General features: G+C 40.3%; 1 protein-coding gene across 7 annotated transcripts in view; it reads right to left on the bottom strand.

Annotated features, from left to right (window-relative positions):
* UBE2F (ubiquitin conjugating enzyme E2 F (putative)) overlaps window positions 1–22,285 on the bottom strand; it is an 82,544-nt gene that overhangs the window by 13,743 nt on the left and 46,516 nt on the right. For 4 of the 7 annotated variants that reach the window (XM_064452129.1, XM_064452125.1, XM_064452130.1 and 1 more), the window contains 3 exons: window positions 17,670–17,702; window positions 15,234–15,296; window positions 8,163–8,323 (listed from right to left, as the gene is read on the bottom strand). In XM_064452129.1, the coding sequence (XP_064308199.1) occupies window positions 8,163–8,323; window positions 15,234–15,296; window positions 17,670–17,702 (257 nt within the window). The remainder of the gene's footprint in view (window positions 1–8,162; window positions 8,324–15,233; window positions 15,297–17,669; window positions 17,703–22,285) is intronic. The other 3 variants (XM_064452126.1, XM_064452131.1, XM_064452132.1) reach the window with 3 other exon arrangements.

Raw genomic sequence — 22,285 nt, 5'->3', positions numbered from 1 at the left:
ACCTTTATTAGTAGCTATCTGTACTGTGCTGCCTTGTTCAGGAAGTCATCCTTCTGATGGCAGCCTTTATTTTTAATTTCAAAAAGATGGCCACCAACTTACACCACACACGAGAGAGAATTTCCTTCCAGCCAAGGAATTATATATGAGACTGCCTGGAGAATATAGTAATTTATATCATGGATGAGTAACCACTCATCATAAGGATGAGTGAATAGTATGCAGCCATTGCCAAGCCATTAAGAGCAACTCTCCTCCCAGCAGCACAAGAACAGTCTTAAAAACCCAGGTGAAGCCTCTTTTTCTCAGTGTTACGCAGTGCCAAAGAGGGGCTCCTCAAGGAAGAATTGGCTATCTGAACCAATTCAGAATGGAATATTACTTACTGTTAGGGACTCAGTCTTAAGACTCGCTCTGATTTCCTTGCCAAACATTCTCTACTCTGTTTATCACAAACATGGGCTGACTGTAGGGTTGAAATTTCTAAGAGGTAAGAAAGAAAACCCTGAGGACCAGAGTCTCAGCTGTGATTGCTGTCAGGGCAGCTCAGTGCTGATTTAAACCACAGTCCAATCTCAGTTCTGAAAACCAGAAAAGGGATTTATTTTGCAGGCAGATAAAAAAAAGTAGAACGTCAAGCTTAGATTACAAAATTGGTTGCTTCTTCCTCTCTGCATTTTAGCTTTTCTGTGTAACAGGAACCTTTGGCACCTACAAGTAAGAAGGGCAGAACAGCAAAGTGGTCTGTCTTTACTCCTTCACAACTGAACTTGCCAGAGCAGAGAGAAAATAGGTGAGAGAGGTTGTCTGTGTAGGAAGATTACAGCAAGACTGACACACATTCAAGCCAAAATTAAGAAAATGGTAAGAAATAGAACGCCATTTAAATGCCAGGGTATTAATCCAGGACTAAAAGAATCCAAATGAATGCCCAGATGCCCCCTGCTTTATTGTCCTACCCAGGGTAAATAATTTCCCTCTCTACATCACTACATTCCCACCTGCAAAGCAGCAAAACCACGATGAGCTCTCCATCAGTGTGCTTTGTTTCCACTGATGAAATGCCCTAAATAAGATCGAGGCATTAGATCTCAAATTTATCAGCGACTTAAGAGTGAAATGAAAATGCCTGAGCATCTATGGCCCCTTGCTACCTCAGCAGAGAAAGGAGGTAACTATGTCCTCTCATCATGGTAATGCGTCCTCATCTACTTCAGCACTCTGGCCATTAGCATAACTAAGTCCCACCTGCAAAAAACTATGCTCAAAATTGCAATGCTGGATGATCAACCTCAATTCGTAGACATCAGATCCTATTCTATTCACACAGAAATAAGTGTCAAATATATCTCCAAATTCTGCTGTAAACCAACATTAACCAGCTTCATGGTACTGAAAGTAAAAACAAAACCCTATTTTTCTTTAATTTTCTTCAGTTTATTATTAAGGATGTCAAAATGAAATCCCTCACAATTAATTACTACTAATCATTATAAGAAAAATCAAGACAAGATGAAAAGTTTGCCTTGACTACAGCCAGTGGAAAAAAAACCCAAATGTGCAGTGGTGAAACACTAATTTTCATTCCTGATGAAGCAAATAAGAGTCTTAAACCAAAGGATCATTTTTGTTGTTGCCTGCTCAATATTTCAGGGTTATGTACCTATTTAAGCTTTGCAGACTGACATCTGCAAATTTTCAGACAACATGAAATAAACTGAATATTAAAAGTATGTCCAAACCCGGTTTACTGCCTCTTTCTCCTATTAAATGTAATTCTTATTTATTTTTCAAGAGGGATTTCAGCTCATGGGTTCATATGCTTAATGACACTAAAGAACCAAACGCAGCCGTTGTCTTCTTCAACAAGCACTGTTAAGTACTTTGGAAGTTATAAAGGACTTAGTTTTACTTGACTGATAGGCTACTACCCCAGCAGTGTTAGATCAGTGCTTCACTGCGGTAATGCAAGCAACCCAGCTACCTACAGCTACAGCAATTTTTAGGTATCTCATCCCTACAGATTTTACTGCTAGTGAGTATGTACCCCATCAGGTTCTTTTGGCCAGCAGCACCATTAGAAGTTGCTTCTGTTGTCAGAGCCAAATAAAACACAGTAAAAGCAATTGCCTAACCCTCTAGGATAGATATCTGTAATCTAAGCACAAAATTAGAGTGCCTGACCATAAGCTGACATAGCGGAGAGTACCACCTAAGTAGAGAAGAAGTCATGTAATAACCAGCATCCTTACGATATCCTCAGGATGAGAAAATCCAGTGGGATCCATGATTAAAGGACTCTGGATAGACATGGTTGTTGAACTGTTCCTATGAAACTTATAGAAAGCCTGATTTTTTTCCCCAGTGCTAAACACAAGTACAAAATCTGCCGAAATTGCAATCAATGTTAACAACCTCTGACTCCAACAGACAGGCCTGGCCACATGACCCCATATGTGTAAGAATGGTGGCTATGATCAATCCATACACTCACTGGAAGGCCATGGGATCAAAAGTAATAACTTATTTGTAGGTTCTGCTCAGTAATAAAATGTATTACATGGAAAGTAATTTGCAGGTTACATGGTAAATATTTTACTATTGAGACAAAGCTCTTTTCAGATACCAGGAAAAAAATATTCTGTCTTTATAGATTTTGTTACTGCATATTCACACTACTGACAAGGTAGTCAGTACACGATAACAAGCTGAAGTTTTCCGATAGTTTCCTCCTAAGTCTGCCAACACAGGGCTGGAATCCACAGAAAAGACCCACTCCCTGACAACACTTCATTTGGCAGCTGTAACCAACCCACTTCTCTCCATTTACCTTGCCAAATTGAACGCAAGGCTAAACAAGGTAATATTTAAGTCAGGACTGACATGATGCTAGAAAGATTCCTGAAAAATGTGTTTGTTACTGATCTACCACTTTCTTATGCCACGTTCAACAGGTTATCAAATGAAATTTAAGACTATTTTGACAAATATTCAGTGTGCTATCCTCCCTTGGCTGACGTGTACGCAAACTTGGTTTCATAGATATGAACACAACAAGCAAGATGCTGTCAGGCATAATCCCTTCACGCTGTGTCAAGCGAGCCATCAGCTACCATACCCAAAAGCGCTGGCAGAGACTAATGCTGTGGATGCAGAAGAGTCAGAGAAAGGAATCTCTGCCTTCAATCAAAAAACAGCCAACACCACCAGGTACTCTACATGAGGTGGAAGATATTTCTTGACTCCATTTTTTTTCTACTATTTCATACCAGAATTCTCTGGCGTTGCTTTTGCGTGACAGGTGTGCCTGCATCTGTTGCTCCTCAAGTTGTTCTAGAGCAGGAACCTACTCTGTCTCAATAAATTACAAAATAAATTGGATGAAAGCAGAAATTCAAGCAAGCAGCGCAGAGCTGCCAGTCGTGAATTTGAGGTTTCTGGCAAGCACGCAGCAGGAAACAGTCCAGTAATGTGACATGCCAGATCTCATATCTCTACACAGTTAGCAAAATACTAGGCTACTTATAACACCTTGGAGCTGGATATTATACTACATCCTTCCAATAACAGCAAAGTTACATTTTGGTTTTATTTCCACTCATTCATGCAAGATGACATTAGGGTATTTTAACCCAGCATGTCACTAACAGCTTGTGATCCCTCTCTGTACTGTGATCAGCCTTTGTTCTTGCATGCAGCAGGCAAGAATGAATGGCAGGTAATCCATATGACACTTCATTACACCCCTGGGTCCTGTAGGAATAGTTAATACATTTTCATGTGCCATGCTGAAATGGAGGAAGGACAGTTAGCTGACATAGATGTTGTGGAACAACTGCTACAAGATCAATGCAAAACTAAAGACACATCCTGAAAAATTATGAATGTTATGAATTCTTTTTCAGTTGAAGGATAAACTGAGGCCATGCAGCACTTTGCGTATTTAGATGCACAGTATGACTGACTTGAGTTCTCCAAGCTATCACAAAGTGTCTAACTCCAATCTGATCCTTCTGCCCTCCCAATAATTGATAAAAATGCTTTCCCAGTATTTGGAGAAGGCTGTCAGATAATGCTTTGATCATCTACATCCTCCACTTGGTTGCCTTGACAGATGAAAGCAGGGGTTTATCATTAAAACTGTTTTAGCTTTCTGTTGGTTATAGGGAACAAACTTTTAAAGCTATACAAGAATGTGTCCACTTTTTAACCCCTTAAAAATAATGTAGCAAAACTTCAAAGCATATAGCAGTTGGATGTTTTCAGTGAGGGATCACAGGACAGATCCTGGCATTCAACTACGGGAAAGACAAGAATGATGCATCTTGAAAGATGGTCTCATCTGCATAGGTAAGCTTGTAAAGCTGGGGGGAGGATCACAAAACTATACTGACCTTTTAAATCCCCACTTACGTCCCACAAGTAGGAAAAAGCCTGCGCAGAACTAAGAGGCAATAGCTCACAGAATCACAGGTTGGAAGGGACCTCAGGGATCATCTACTCCAACCTTTCTAGGAAGAGCACAGTCTAGACAAGATGGCCCAGCTCCCTGTCCAGATGACTCTTGTAGGTGTTCAATGTGGCCGAGTCAACCACTTCCCTGGGGAGATTATTCCAATGGGTGACTGTCCTCACTGTGAAAAATTTCCCTCTGGTGTCCAACCGGAATGTCCCCAAGAGCAACTTGTGTCCATTCCCCCTTGTCCTCTCCATGTGACTCCGTGTAAAAAGGGAGTCTCCATCTTCTCTGTAACTACCCCTTAAGTGCTGGTACACGGTTGTGGACTCTGAACTCATGGAGCCCTCCACTTGCAAACATGCATGCAGTACTGATGATTTCCAGATTGGACACAGGGTCACTGTACATGCTTTCTTCTAAACGTAAGTACCTAGGCCAGATGTTTCCACACCACCTAGTGGGCTTCTCTTGGACCATGTATGCAGGAAATGATTCTTAGTGCAAAAGCAGCAAGTGCAACACAGAATAGGAGAACTACCAAGAAACATGACTGCCTCTTTAGCCGAGCTGCAAACTCAAATTCCCACCTTAATCAAAAGCATTTCCATCTAAGAGAACTGTCAAGCTTATTGCAATGAAGTGTAAAAGATAATTTAGTGAGAAGGCTCTTCAGTAAAATCTGGTAGAAAGAATTGAAGAGCCTCCACATCAGACAGAAAGAAGAGCCATGATGTCTAGTTAGATCTACTACTTCCATGTGGCAACTCTTCCAGTTACTGCAGTGGGAGAAGAGTACTGCCAGCTCTGGGGAAGCTCTGGCTCAGAGGAGCATCTCCCCTGTTCCCTGTGACTTGAAGCCTCAGGGAAGCAATGCAAAGGAAAACCAGTCAGACTCCAGTACACTACCTTCAGAAACAAGCAAAGCAAAGGTTTCCCCTCTGTACTGTGTTACCACTGTTACTACACAAGTCACTTTTGCATGCTCCATCACTTCTCCCCACCATGTTGCCCTGCGGTTAAACAGGCAGGTTGCAGCTGAGAAACTGCTCCTCACCACTTCTGAGCATCTAGCATTCCCAACCTCATGCACGGTTGCTCTTCTAGCACCAGCTCAAACACATTAATAATAATAAAATACATGTTTTAAAAGACCACCAGAAATAAATTTCAAGTAAATGTTTTCAAAATAATTTCTCTGTTCTAAGGCTAATTTTGCAGTTGTCTTGAGCCATCACTAAACTTTAGGCATTTGAACTTAAAAAATGAAAATAGTAGTGATCAGAATTATTCAAATATCATTTGCACTGTTTGCATACAAAGTTTCATAGAGATATGTTTGGGAAACTGGAAAAGTTTAACAAAGTGTATGGCTGTGATGGGAAACTTTTGGCAAGGGTGACAAGTTTGACAAAGAGAATTGGGCTAAAAATAAATCATTAATGAATTAAATTAGTATTATTTTTAAAAGATTCCTTGGGGAAGGCATTAGAAAAAAACCAGTTTCCCAGTTAAAACCTTTGCAGTGCATTGCCAAGACCAAATCCAATAAAGAAACAAGTATTCAGATAGAAACAGGATATAATCTTGGATAATACAGAGCCAGTATTTGACTTCTGACCTACCCATATGCTTTTGACTACTTTGCAAAATAAATCAATTTCAACTGTTTCCAACTTCTTCAAGTAACACTACCCAAAGGAACACAGCTATTTCACATAACTCATAATTCTCTGGAAAATAAAATGCTTGTTTAGAGCTATTTCTAGTGCTTTTTACTGCAGATAATATATCCCTGAAGTGTACAGTGACAAGATGCAGCATCTGTGGACCACGAAATTTTATTTATAATATTTAATATAGTATAAATGTTTTATATTGAGATGTCTTTTACAGAACCTTGGACAATTTTGGTGAGTACTATCCAAACAAACTGGTTTGCACCCCAAAATCACCAACAATCACTACAGACAGTGAATAATATTTGTATTTCTCAGGCATATTTACTTCAAGATATTTAATGGCTAACTATAAATCTAGCAAGCAGAAAACCCAGTGAAGAAGTTCCACAGGAAAGCTCTTGCTGCCAGCCACACAACCCCAATTAACTCAAAGCTGGAAGAAATGTTCTTGAAGGTCATTCAGTCTCCATTTATGACGAGGTGAACCAACCCAAATACTTCAAGCACGAGAAGTTAATGACCTAAATGATTCATTCCCTACAATGGTCACAGCACCTCTGCTCTTGAGCTTTGCAGACTAAGTCTCAAAGAACTAAGGCACTCAGTGCTTGAGTTTTACATGAAGCCAAAGATGAAAACCAAAAAAGCAGAGTCTAAGCAGTTTGGAGCTAAGGAAAAAAGTAAGGAAGTTATTTATTAGAATCCTCCTGCAGATGCTTCATTTCCAACACAGATGTTAGCTAATGTCTCAACTGAAGGGCAATAGTTCACATTACTCAGTTGTTTCAATTAGCAAAGGTGATCTGCATTGAAGGCATGGATCTGTAAAGGAGCCTGGGCTGACTGGCAGCCACTGCCAGCTGCTCTTTCTGTTTCTGTGAAGTTTGGGATGGTTCTGGAGAAGTTGCAAGGGAAAAGACCTGATCTCTTCTGAAGAGTAAGAATCACTGAAGGAGCTACGCAAGCTAAGTACACAAATGTATACTCAAATGCCTTTGACATGAAAAAGGTAACAAAAAAAGAGGAGGTATGACAGAGAAAGAGAAGTTACTGTAAGATCAGTTAAATGAAATCCTTTAAACCAGATGACCTAAGGAAGAAATATTGATAATGAAATTTTTTTTTCAAACTTTCAAGTTTTAATTCCACTTTTTGTGTTACTGTTTGTCTGCTTAGAGGATCCAACACACCTGCAACACGCTGGCATTTATAACATGCTTTTCACTGAGATGCATCAAATAACATTTCAAACAGACTAATCTTCTGATGAAATTACATTAACAGAAGAAAACTAACTTCAAAGTGATCAGTGACAAGAGAACAAGAAGAGTCCAACTTGGAAGACAGTATTTAGTTTCAATTGCATTTCTTCAGCTACACAGAAGAATGGATTTTCAAGGTAGACTTCAATAGAAATGTAATTATGCCATTATTATGTATAAGCACAGAAATAAAAAGCCGGAGGATAAAAGTAGAGATGGCCTTGACATTATTTTGAAAGAGTCTTTAGAAGGATCAAATCTGAAATGATACATAGGCAGTGAGCTCTAGGACTTTTTAACTGCCTAAAGGCATTATCAGTCTGAGGACAAAATTACCCTAAACTTCAGCGGAGATAAAGGATCCCAAATATGCCAGATTCTGTATTTAGTACCCTACAGGGTAGGTCTGAAAGGAGCACAGGGCTCCCAGTCTCTATGGCAGGTTGGTTTATAGTGTATGATAAAACCTGAGGTGAGACTGAACAACGGTAACTCCTTTCCACTTTGAGAATGTGTTTCACAAGCCAGACTTAGAAGTTTTACAGGTTCACATTGTTGCTGGTTCTTGATGGCTCCAGAACTGAAGAAGCTATGCTGAGCAACAACAGTTTTTTACATAAAGGGACAATTTTAGGGGAAATTCAACTTACTATATTTACAAAGGGATGACTGAAGATCTTCTACAGACATATCTGTATTTGTTTCTTACTTATGGCTATTACTTACAGGCAGACTTCCTGCTGACAACCTTCTCTGACTTACCTGTTTTCAGAAGATACACTAATGTCCCCTCCAGAATCTGTCCCAGGCACTGGCATTTTGTCAGGTGATGCTGGTTCTTGCCCAGTTGCCCAAGAAAGGCTTTGAGAAATCCAGAGTATTCTAAAAAAATTCTGATATTTGCTGTTTAAGGACTCAAAAACCTGCATACAATTATAAGAGGTTATAAAAGCTCTTCAGTGAAATATGTAGTCAGCAACTGTTCCTAATTATTAATGGAATTTCTAATGGAATTAGATTAGGGCTCTCACTTCTAAAGACAAGACAGTCCTTGAGTAATCCAAGGAAAATGTTCATCCCAGAAGACTCATTAGAATAAAGACTGCAAGAATTGAGAGGAGAGATTTTTCTTTTTAAGCCTAGTTTCCTAAGGAACTGAGGCTATGTAGGGCAATTAAAATCCTAAGAGGAAACCTTAAGAGAGAGCTTCAGACAATACAACACCATGAATGTTATAAATCCACCTCCACAGAAACAATCCTGAAATAAAACCCATATTTTCCTTATTACCAAGAGAAGTCTTGAATAAAAAAAAGATAGCCAAAGCCAAGCAGTAATATATTTTCTTGTGTGGAAAAAAAAAAAAGAAAAAGGATTAAATAGCTGCCACAGCAGCATGCGACACAAGGATAAGTCGGCCCCAGCACTCGTCCCCAGTAGCTTCTGGCCTAACACATCACTGGTGCCAGCACTGACTGAGCGATTTATCTGAGGGTGCAATTCATGAAAACATTATCCCAGGTGAAATCGGGCTGGCAATACTGTCCTTGGTGTCTTCTGGAGGATTTTTGCTAGTGAGCAAAATTTACTGTGGTGAGGAATCAGAATGACATGATTGAGCAGGACAAAAAACTGCAACTGCAAGGATGATCTACTGAAGACTAAAGACACTCATAAACAACATTATGAATTGTCCAGAGTCATGTTTAACTGCAGTATGTTATACACAAATTCCAACTCCCCTGAATCTTTCCCTTAATATTCTTGTACAACCCCCCCTCCTTCAGAGTAAAAACAGTGTCTATGAACACCATAACAGCATACCTGAAAACAGATGGACTAGAAGTATAGTCAGTGACAACCAGAGCTGCTAAAATTCAGCAGCTATAGTTAAAACCCATGCTTTCTAGAACCTGGGCCAGAACCAACCCCCCCTGCAAACTTATGCAAAAATAACTCATCATTAAAGAATAAAAACAACAACTACAAACTTTGCTACTGATCTAGCCATGAAAAAGGCAGGAAAACAATTAAAGCTCCCTTTGCTGACAGCAGAAGACAGCTAGGGGAAAAAAGGCAAACCTAAGACCCCTTTTACATAGGGTTCTTGTGCTGCACGTTCTTTAAAATGAAGGAGACAATTGGGAAATACAACAATGGAGGTACAGATCAGGATGATCAGCACCTGGAGTGCCTGCTGGAAGCAGCATGCTGACCCCACCACATCCAGCAGCAACTGGGTGTTTCTATCAATAATTACACCAAGTCTGGCAACAGCCCTCATTCCTCTGGCTGGGACAAGCAAAGAGAGGGCCCACAAAAGCGTGGCAATAATGATATTCTTTTCACACATTGCCAGTTACCTGCAGGCAGTAAAGAGAGGTGACACTCCTACTATTTAGTGCATTCCTGTGCTTTATAATAGGAAACAAAATACTGCCTTCCAAACTTGCTCAATTAAGTTAAAAGTTTGGTTTAAGATGGATCCTTGTCAAACGCACACTTACTCCCATTAGATTTCTCAGCTTTGGCACTTCAGAGCTGCTACTATAGGTCCCATGAAAGAAGACATGCTAGGTTTTCACAAGGGGGAAAAAACTCCCTCCCAGAGTGCTATCTAACTTACTCTTTCACAGTGACACAGCAGGAAGCATTTCTACATGCTGAATACTGACAGATGAGTTTCACTGAGAAGATGGAAAGATCATGCAGGAAAATAACACAGGGTGATGTTCCTCAGCTTATCCTATTAAAACAACTCAAGACCACCTGGATGAACAAGTAAATGAGTGTTTGCTAATCTGCAGGATGACAAAAATTGCTTTACCCTTTTAAATTGCACTAAATACAACAGGCAAATACAAATTAAAATAGGACACAGCATTAGCATTCTTGATATGGCAGGCCTTGGTGTGGAAGAAAGCTAAGAATATTTGGAAAAATGTTTCTACTTTAGGCCACATGAACAGTGGAATTAATTTTCTTCTTGTGTACTGCATGTATGGCTTTGAATTTTTTAATTTTCTTTTGCAAAGGCAACCACTACTAGGAAATATAAGGGCTTTTTAAAGGAACCCAGCAAATTGCACTACCCTAAGACAGTATCTCAAAACAACCATGACAGATGTACATATGGAATTTTCTAGATTTCAGCTAACAAATAGCAGAGACAGAGCCCATAGCACCTCTGGCTAAGGAATACACAAGTCCCAAACTACTAAGCTGATCTGGTTTTGTTTTACCAAGGTAAATCTCTATTCTTTCAGTATTCAGCCTACCTGGCTGCCACAGAAAGCAAATCAAGAGATCTCTATTTGTAGGATTTGCTGTTTTGCATAATGAACAATTTTTAGTACATTGATTTTAAGTGAGTAGTCATTAAAACTTAAACACTTGCTCATTGCTTAGGAATCCATGGAATCAATTCTGTTGATGATTAATGGCTCTGGCCAACCACATAATTACTGACAGGCTGACTTCTCTGCTAAACCCAAAGCGACCCCAGTTAATGAACTAGTAAGCAGTTCTTTAAATTCCTCGAGAAAACTCATACTACCAAATTGATGAGATTTTATCAGTGTGAGAAGATTGAATGTTGGGAAACACCTTACTTAGTTTACATAGAAACATCAATCATCTTTTTATTCTGATTTATTGAGTTCTTAAACCAAGAGAGGATGGCTGCTTTTCTTCCAGTGATTGTGACCTAACTACAGTGTAATGGGGACACCATGAATGTTCTAAAAAGTAACACTACAAAAATGAACAATGCAAGCTTTCCCTAAGCTGGAAACAATTATGAGTTAAATGAAGGGGGTGGGGGGGGGAGAATGAAGGGAAGCTATAATTTTATCTGAATGCTTTACTAAATGCTGAAAGCCACAGTCAACAAGCCTGCAAGAAGGTCTGAGTTTAAAAACAGGCAGAGTGTGGAAGTTGGCACCAGGTCTACAGAAATACAGACACTAAAGACAATACAGTCAACATGCTGGAGGGCAAATCCACCCTTCAGAGAGACCTACGTGGGCTGCAAGAAAGGCCGACGCCAACCTCAGGAGGCTCAGCAAGGCCAAATGCAGAGCCCCGCTCTTGGGACACACACAGCCCCTCCATGGGGACAGTCCCAGGTGCCAGGCTGGGGACAGCTCTGCCAGGAAGGCCTTTGGGCAAGGAGAGGCCGAGGAACAGAGCTTGGTGGTGGAGAGAAGGTGGCTTTAGGGGGACCTAAAAGCCCCCCAATCCTGATAAGATAAGCAAGAGGACAGAGCCTCCTCGGAGGTACAGAACAAGAAAACATGAGGTTGAGATCGTGAGCTGAAACGGAGGATGCCTGACTGCATAGATATTACCACGTGGGTAACTAAGCTTCAGAGGATCCAACATCACTTGATGACAGTCATAAGGTAAACTCATGATTGGCAAACTGAAGCTTTACAAGATTGATTGCAATCATGATGATATCACTTGAACAGTACCACTTAATGCAGAGGTCTTACCTCTGAAAAAAAATGAAGTTCCACAAGGTGGCAGAGTCCTCTATCACTGAAATGGTCTTTTGATGAAAACAACTAATTACAACATAGGTGTCCAGATCAATTCTGTAGCTGATAAGAAGGTAGGTTTTGGATAGGTAAGTAGAGGGCTAGCAAGCCTGAAAATTGAGATAATCTCTTCATCTAGCATTTGTGAAAAAGGATGTTTGATGACTCTGCTCAAATTTATTGTACAACCTTCCAAAAGGTTACTGACATCTTGCAAAGTATGTGGGGAAGAACTGTAGAATTATTCAAGTGGTGTAAACAACAGTCGTATGTACTTTAACAAATAATTCATTTAAAAGTGGCTTGATGATCACTGGCTGAAGGAAGCTGCAAGGGAAGAGGTTCAGTAACTGACAGCTGCTTCCTCAAGCTGAAGGACACCCCTGAGGGCTGGAAGGTGAAGCTGCACTAACTCAGGTCTCAGATAAGACACAGTTTTTTAAAGAAACTAATTGAACAGCTTGAGCTCTGAATTTTGTATCATTTTTACATCCTAGAACAAGGCTGCTTCCCAAGAATCTACAACTATGTGCTCAGGTATAAGCCATATGTTTGATGCAAAAATTAAAGAGGTTCCTTATGCAGGAACAGATAATAACTGTCCCTCACAGCCTGATCTGTAACACAAACATTCACAGCAAAACTGTTTTCCAAGAATCAATAATAAGAATTCGATATCTATGATGTGACTTCTTCCAGCATCTGCAAGGCAGCAGTCATTTTTGATGACTTAATACCAGCCTACGGAACTGAACAAACTCTGGTTTCACATTTTCAATAACCAGAGGCAGCCTTCAGATTAGCTGTTAACCTCTCAGGCAGCCACACTTAGCCTGGAATGTCAACAAAGGGATCCCAGGATTTGAAATCTGAAATTACATCAGTGAAATACCAAGTCTTCTCTAGGAAAACCACGGAAGACAGCTTGATGTACATTTGCTTTGACTGTTACAAGCCATGTACCTCCCACACTGTCAAGTGACCAAAGGCATTCTCTTAGAGTATCTGTTAGACACAGATATTTGTATACAAAACTATTTGTATATAGATATATTTGCACATCTGTAGACAGTGCATGCGGGCATATATATTTAATATACATGATTAATTGCAGTACAGAGGTAAAAATGTCTCAGGGAAAATTCATTAGCATTCCCATATTAATCATATCATGCATTGCAAGAATTTTCTTAAGAGAGGACAGGAGTTTCACTTCACAACAAAGTGCTTATATTTCACATGACATCTATGTCTGAAAGAGACAAACTGACTCACATTGCAGTTGCATCCTTTGAGGCTAATTGTAAAAGCATCAGTTTCTCTCCCTTGCATAATTTATACTCTCCAGACAAGCATTATTGGTTTTGTCTTGATGCTATAAGACATACTATGGAAAATCCATCACTACCCGGTGCTGTCACTATCAGTGAAATACCTGAACTAAAATCAGATAAGCTCCAAAAAAAGCTAACATGGCAGAACATTAATTTTACAGATACCTGTGGAGAATACTTAGAGTTTACTAAATAAATATTTTTGTAACAAACATCTTTTAATTTAGAAAACTGTCAAAAAACCTACTCAATTTCTCTTTTGCTTCTTTAACAGCTGCTTTTATCTAGAAAACCCCAAAACAACAAAACCCTTTCATGCTATTAGCGTAGCAGTATGTATTTTGAATACTCATCTCTGTTTTTTTGGGGGGTGTCTGTGTGTGTCGGGGGGTGTCTGTGTGTTTTTAAAAGCAGGTAATGCATTCTTCCTTTCTGTGGATTCCCAAGATTTCCATTTCTGAATGAGGTTGAGAGATTTAGGACAGCCATTTCTTAGCATTTCAACATTCTGGAGAGAGGACATTACTGTCTGGCTGCTCTGAGGTCTAACAATCTACTCAATGTACTGGTAAGGCTCACCTACCATAGCCTCAGGTCATCTGACACAAGACTGTACCAGTACTATGGGAGCACCTCTCCTTACAAAAAGCTACCCAGACACCAGACAAACTGCCTTCCCTCTGGCAATTAGAAGAAATCAAGTGCCAAATTCAACACTCAGCAATAAGTGTGTAGCCACACCAGTCCCAGAGAGCCACAAATTTCCCTGCCAAGGTATTAGAAAATAATTCGGTCTAAAAATGCAAACAAAGAAAACGATTCAGCCTGCCTCCTTCACTACACTGGTTTTGTTTCTGTATCCCCTGTGACTACTTTCAGTGTTTTATGGCTTGGAAGGCTTCCTGACACTCTGCCAAAATGATCTTACAAAACCATTAAAAAATAACCTCTTCCAGTGTAGGTGTCTACTAAGTTTTTCTCACCTTAGGCTTACAGTCTTGCCCCAGTCCTGCACATACCGACAAATACCAGAATAGCTACAAGATTCATTAAACAAGAAAACCACTAGAAAGATGAACTTGCAATCCTGATGCTTCCTCTTGAAAAAATGAGATAAATTAGGTGCATTGCCTGACTTTGCATTTTCAATGAACTCTTCAAATCAGCATTTAGCCAGAAACTTTCTTCAATCTTTAACATTAACTTCAACAAATGTATCGGAAGAGTTTAATTAAAACAAGAGATCTTGAACATGCCAATTGTAACTTCTATATCCTTGAGGTATGCATCTATATAATGTAACGTGACACAACTTCAGAGATCCATACAAGGGGGAAGCTACTACTTTGTTCACCTCTACCTCCATGTTCAATCTCAGTTGAGATATAGATACCACAGATGTTCATCAGACCATGTTTTCCATAATACACACAGAACAAATAGGATCAGTGAAAAAAAAGAAAAAAAAACCGTTTCCACTCCTGCCTTTCAAACGTGCCCAGATTTCTCCTGGCTTAATGAAAGCATGCAACGTGTAAGAGTTGTGAAGAAAAAAGTTGCCTTTTGAACAAGACAGAGAAGGATAGGATCATTTTGCAGGCCTTATAAGATAAAAGCTACTCACATAACTGTGCCAAACCAATCCACTATAATTTGCCACACAGAACATGTGCAAGTTCAGGGAAAATCTCAGAAACAAGAAGGAAAAGATGATCTATTTTGGGGATACGACTACGTTATGGTCAACAATTCTCGTGTATGGTGAATAACACTACTATGTCGAGTTTACTTTCCCAGATAAAGCACATTCCGTTTGAATAACTGGTTGCTGATACGACGAGTCACTCAACTGCCTGAAGTACCAGATCGAATGCTATAAAAGGACTGACAGGGAATTGCCGAGTACAGTATATGTATTTCTTCAGGAACAACATGCTTTAAATAAACTGCTGACTCACCTTGTCACGCAAATGATGCTCTGCAGCCTCAATATTCAAAGGATCATCAAAATTCAAAAGATCCTGGAAAAGAAACAGAGAACATCATAGGGTTCCCACTCGCTGCATCATACAAGGAATCCAAAGCCCTAATGAACAAGATAATGAAACAAAGCAAACAAGACAAGCAAGTGTAGTGCCATTTTCTCACCACCTTGATAAGTATCCCTGCTGAAGGTAGATGCAAATTAGTTTGATGATTGCAAACCAAATCACAAGTCAATTAAATGACAACAACAGCAAGGCATTTGACCCCATCTGGTGACATGCCAGATGCAGCCCTGTGACACTTCTCTCTGGCAGCGATGCATTTCTATTTGAAAACAGAGAGTTTTAAATCAAATTTTGAAGGAACGTTCAAAGTTTCAGAAGGCACAATTCCAGCTGATTTTTGTTCAAGGGTAAAGCAAACACTTAAAAAAAACCCTGCAAACAGCCTGGTGATAAAGCAGGAAGACTTTCCCTAATACCATCTCCATAGCAAAGCAATTGAATTCCCTCTGTGAAGAAACTACACGACCTGGAGCCTGACAGACAGGAAAGTTCTAGTGCAATGGGAAAAATGAGGCTGAGAGGAAAGGGAGTGCACAAACCCCAAGAGCTAAGGGCACAGGGGGTCAGGGAGCAGAAATAATCAAAATAAATCTATGTCTGTCAGTTTAATCTCAATAAATATTAGCTTTGGAAAGAGAAAGGGCCTAAGGTTAAAACCAAAGGAAACCAAGATGCTGATAGAAGAGGACTTATCATAAAAAATAACACTGAATCACAAAATCCCCTATTCTGCCTGCAGCCCAGATCACTTTCCCCAGTTTAAGGTTAGCTTGTCACAGCAGTGAAATGCCATCATTTCGCAAATGTGAAAGACTTGTGTTACTCTGACTCATTTTCAAGCAGCAGGCCTCCCATTTCATTCAAACCAGGACACCAATCCTCCTTATTTTCACTCACTTTCTTCAAGAAAATCCCAAAAGAGTCTGCAAGACCAGTACAATCCAATGACAGATTTTCAAAGCCTAATTATTTATAAGAAGCTGGGTGTGAGGGAAATTCAAGATGCAAGCTGGGAAGCATGGCTCTTATCGGCCGTGACAAATCCCCATGGTCTCCAATGCGTGACCATCGCTCTTTGCAGCTGCTTGCCTAACAGATTATTTTTACATACAGTTCTGCCTCTGAAGGCAGTTCTTTGTACCTCCAGTGGATTTTGCTTTCTTCCAGTTACTTAGCATGCAGTGGGAGACTAACTGTGAAATGCAATTACTCTTTGTTGAAAAGGCAAATGCTCTGCAATCTTCTAAATCAATTTACCAAAGAAGTTGTCGAAACAAATCAAGCCTTTGGATGCCAGAAAAGCTTAGGAGACTGTAGCCAGTCACTGGCTTGCTCAATGCTGGAGGTTTTAGAAATGCACCATGACCCTCACGATAGCACTGGGAACACAGTCACTGCTCTGCCCCTCCTCCTGCACATAGCGGTGGAAGGAATTCCTCTCTGAAAACAGGCTGGGGCTAGTGAAGCACACAGCAATGCTCCTTGTCCAAAGCTTTTCACAGCCTCCTCTGTACACCCTAGAGTGGCTGGGGTAGTTCTCTCCAGGGTTAATGACAAACGTGGCGACCAAGACAGTGCCTTTCTTTGCTTTTTCCTGACCTTCCTACCCTGCAGCCAATGGCTGTGGAAGTGGACCATAATCCTGGACTCCCTGAAAAAAGGCAGCTTTTGTACAGTAAAGCTTAGCCTCTCTCCGCTTTCAGGGCAAAAGCAGCCATTGCCTCCTGCCTGCCTCTTGTGGCTTCCTGCCCTCTCCTCCATTTTCAAGTTGCTCTTGTAATTAGGAGATACAGGTTCCTTGCTCCTGTCAATCTAAGGAAAAAGGGGAAAATGGGATCCCTGAACAAAATTTTATCACTTCTGTGACAAGTCGGGGTTAATGCAAATCTGTGGGTGGGTACTGAGGCCTTTGAACAGGAATATAAGTGTTCAAAACAGGAATGAGACTGCAGGACAGTCGTTAATTGCTAAACATGATTTTTACATAACACAATTCCTTCTCAGAGCAATATGAATTTCTTTTTCCTACAAACCAGCAGAAGGAATTTCATACCGTGTGGAAGAACCCAAGTAACTTGTTACCAAAATACCCCATAATAGATTTGTAACCAAAAGTAAAAACGATATATAAAAAAAGGTGGCATTTCAGACCATCTGTATGAATCTTGCAGTTGTACAAACAGAAGCACAAACTGATTTCATACTTGTACAACACCCCCTGAAGCCAAAGGAAATAATGACCTTAAGTTTAAGAGGCAACAGATGGGGTTCACCTTAGGTGATGCTGAAACCAAATCAGGCAGGAAAAAGGAAAGTGGATATGCAATATATTAATTTACTTACAGTAAATAAAGAGTTTAACCCCCAGACAACATCCTGCAAAGGAAAAGCACAGTCAATTAGGCACGCATTTCAAGTGTTTTGAATGTGTTCACATACTTTATTTTCTTATTAATAATTACTGGAAATCAAATCTAGATTAAGGGTGATGTTTTACTAATTTAAACCAAAATATTGAAGAAGCTTTCCCATTTCATGGATGCCTGATATTTAGAAGTCACCAAAACCCAAATACTGCTTATTGAAATACAAGTTCAGATCTTTCTGTGTGTATAGGACCCTTATTCCTGTTGCTTCTCTACTCAAGGAGAGGAATAATACCTTAGTATATGCCAGCAACTGACTGCACTGCTCAGTTCAAAGTTTTATAAACTTAATTCAGCAATCTATTCTTAAGATTAAAAAATTAAAATTGTGTCAGGCAAATATTTGAAACTGTCAAAATATCAGAGAAAAGATATCTAGGTATAACATGAGGATGGAGAAACACCATTCTTATATGCGCATATGTCTCAAACCATTTTTACTGCTTAAAGTATTTATTTCAACACAGCTGAATAGAGAGTTTGCAGTTCCTGCAAACAGGAAGCTTATGGGGAATCCGCCTCCAAACGGCATCACCAAACACAGCTTATTTTGGGGTAGGCATCTCCAAAAGGGTTCCACTAACACTGATCTAAGAGTCCACATCCTCAGTTATAGCCTTCAGAGAATAAGAAAATGCACAAGAACCAAATATTACAGAAAGAGACTTAAAAGCATCACCTACCACCAACTCCAAGGCTAAGCTTTTCCACCTAGAGGAAAGACTATTTTCTTTAGTAGCAGCATAACTAAGCTACCCTACTGCAAAATCCCACTCATATCTATCAGACTATTAAGTAAGACCAGCATTGTACCTCCTGCCCTTACAGCTGCTAGCACTTGACTGCCTACCCATGAATGCCACACTGCCTGATTTCCAGTAACGGGACAAACATTGTACCTTGTCCATTTCATAGCTAAAATGTACTTTTCACAATAAAGATAGATCCTCAAAGTAAAAGCTTCCTATCCATGGCAAAGAACTTCAATAAACAAGTGCATTTCAGCTTGTTTCCTATTCCAGGCCCTCTGCTGAGAGTAGTGGAACACAAAAACCCATATCCCTTAAGAACACTATCCAATTATGCACTAATGAAAAAGACACGATGCCAGCATTATCCGGACAACAGCCTCTCACCATCCAGTTTTCCTTTGATCTCGCACAAACAACCTACTCAGTTTATCTGCCCATAATGTGAATCTGCCCAGAAAAGCTGATATTATCAGACATAGTTTTCAGTTTCAGCATCTTCTCCTAATGGAGCTTCTGAAATCATCAGGTGTGGCAAAGACAGCAACTCTTTCAAATGTACTCATCATCTTCAGTGGCAGCACAGACACATAAACTGCAAAAACGGACACACCCGAGGCATCTAAGAGTTACAGTTACCCCATACATTTTAAGACTATAGTGCTGAGCAGTCATCTCCACTCCCAAATGACCATACTGTCAGTTCCTTGGCAAGTATGAGAAAACTGACTATTTCAAATAACCAATGAAAGTCATTGTTTTACCCTTTAAATTCTGTGCTTGTGCAGCTACAACTACTGCCACAGAAACTGGGCAGCAGAGGTTAGCAAAACATGGTTTTAAGGAAACCTGTACTAAACAATCCTAGGGATAATTTTTATACAGCGCATTGATGCTACAGAAAAAAATAAGCCAGTCTGTGATTAAAGGAGGATTTCAGTGGTGTGGAGAGCCTGGAGAGTAGCAACAGTCACAAAGGTCTCAGCTTCTACTTCACTCTCCTGCACTCAGGCATGAGAAGACGCACAGCATGGCACAGGCTGCCATGGCACCACCGCTCTCGGGTCTGCTCTGTTCTGGTGCCTCTAAGAACCGCTGCCCCTGGCATAGATGCAGGTCAAGGACTGAGCGATGCCGGGTGTGTAACCAGGGACGGCTGAGAGTGCCTCCGTCTCCAGCCAGCCACTCTGCCCCAGCAGATGCTCTGACCCCTGACAGTCAGGAGCCCCATCCATGGCTGCCCTCAAAGGGTGTATTGTCCTTGAGGGAGGCAGAGTGTGTGTCTTGGGCATGTTAAGAATTCTTGCATCTGATTTTAACCCACTGAGTGTTTCCCACAACCTTTGATAATAGGATCTTACTAAAGATGGTAATTTGCTTTCTTCCACTTGAAGAAGCAGGAATAAATTTAACTTTTTAAGGGTCGTCTTTCATCTATAGCATGTGACAGCAGACTGTAGCTGGAGAATGTGATGCAGAATTACAACAGTAAGTGTTAAAAAAACATCCCAAAGAGGTATGAGGCGCTCATACTAGCACATGGGGGTCTGCCCATTTCTAAATCCTGCCTGAACACCAAAACTGCATTCACAGGGTTACAAACTGTTCACAGCTGTTCAACCACTTACCAGCATGGCTAAAGAGAAACAAACAAACGAGCAAATCAGACACATTGAGTTTGAAATCCTGAAGAGCTCACCTTCTCTTTACATTTAAGAGTGCTGAAGTCCCCAGTCTCCCAGAGCCTCCCCACCAGGACACTTTATATGTTGTCTCTCCAGACAAAACAGCTTCTGCTCCAAGCAGTGATGAACTATACCTTACACAAGTAAATGTTGCATCTCAAAACAGAAATGTAAATTATATAAAATTATTTTCCCATTCTGTATACACTGGCTTTTGAAGTTTATCTAAATTGCTCCCAAATTCTTATTTGCTGAACCCTGGTTGTACAACTCTGGGACACCTGACTCATTCAGGCTGGCTTTGCACAGAATTAAAAAAACCTAAAACCAAAAAAACCCACACAACAAAAAACCAACCACCAACATAAAAAGCCCGAACCCACAAAAAACCAACCTAGAAAAACCCTCTGTAAGGCTTTAGTGTTTTCAGAGTGCTGTACATTTCACAGCCCTTCTAGACACCAAAAAGCATAAAAGGATTATTATTATTACTAATTTATGTGTGAAACTCTTAATATCGTTTCTGATGTTTCCACCTGTTCAAGTTTTATGATTTGCTGGATTCATTTTATACCCTTGCATGGCCCCATGAAAAATAATGCTAAATTACTACCAGCGGGCAACGCTTTTTCTAATGAGTTTGAGGCTAGCCTGGATTTAAATCTAGGATATTGAGAAAGGGAAGTGGGATGGAACAGATGAGCAAGAGCAAAGCAAGTATTTCATATTTTGAAGACTTGACACTGTTGCAGTATTGACTTCAGCAGAGCTGCTTGCTGCATGCAGATAAGCACTTGCCTGAACGCTTGCATCACATTTGCCTGACGAACTAGGAGGATTTGCAAGCCACCAAAGTTCCTGTCAGATTTAGCAGTTCAAAAACCTTCTGTGTTCTTTTAATGTAGTAAAGCATCACCCTTGGCTTCAAGCATTTACTAAACTTCTGGCTTAAATACTCTGAAAACAGAAACTTAACCCTACATAGAAGAATTTGTAAAGGTTATCTTCACATATAGGAGCAGGGCAGATATCACTTTAAAATATTAATAATGCACACCTTTATGCTGCTCCACTTCATGACAGAATCTACTTGCAAAAGGAGAATCAGACATAGGGATCTCCCTGTTCATGTGGCAAATACCTGACAAGGCTGCTTCCTTTACAATGCTTCTTTTTGTCTTTCTTTCCATGCTTAGCATCAAAATTACAGAATACAAATACAACCACAACTGAGAGGTAACCTCAGAGCAAAACCAAGGGCCTCTTGCGCTTTTTGTAATGAAGAGGCATGGTCTGCTCAGGATGGACCCTGCAGAAAAGGCTGCAGAATTCCCCCAATCGCTTTATCTGGTTTGTGCTCCAGCTTTGCCCAGGCAGGCCGTCTCCCTGTCCCCCTGGTCTCCCGGAGGCTTTGCATCAGCACAGATGTCACCCACAAGGTTAGACAGCTTCGCAAGCCAACTGCAGGTAAGCAAGTGTTTTTCATTCCCCTCTACTATGTTAGCTCAGAAGACTCAAGCATCATACCTGAACTAAAGAGCAGTACCCGGTTAAATCTATAGTGGAAGAGGGGACAATGAAGGAAACGCACTCTGCTCCTTGGCACGGTCGCTATTTTGAGCTCAAGCTCAGGAAGTCAACACAAGCAAGTCAGAAGATCAGACTCTTATAAATCACCCTTTGTAATTGCCCTTTTTATTCCTGAGTATTTCTGTGTTGCATTTGAGTGAAAAGTTACATTAAACCCCCACCCACAGATTTATTTACAGCATGCCAAATGAGGAAAAAAATCTGCCCCTGCAATGATGTTTAAAGTTCAAGAGCAATGAATCAAAATACTAAATACAGCTTTTGAAATAGCCTCTCCTAAGGCTAGAGGGTCTCAAAGCGTTGCATTTGTAGGAGGTCCTTATTCAGTTAAGTCACCAAATCTTCCCAAGTGGCAGCTCTCACAATCACTTCACAAAAGCAATGCCATTGAAACCACGTAACAGACAAGTGTTTAACTATGCTTGCCGATGTTTGGAAATGCAACCACACAGCACTTCTTTTGAAGAGTAAGCACATAACTGTAAATTAAGATTTTCCTTTAACAGGCA

Source organism: Phalacrocorax carbo, chromosome 5 (assembly GCF_963921805.1).
Source record: "Phalacrocorax carbo chromosome 5, bPhaCar2.1, whole genome shotgun sequence".
Classification (NCBI taxonomy): Eukaryota; Metazoa; Chordata; class Aves; order Suliformes; family Phalacrocoracidae; genus Phalacrocorax; species Phalacrocorax carbo.
Note: the sequence above shows the minus strand (reverse complement) of the source record. Positions and strands in the feature narration are given on the sequence as shown.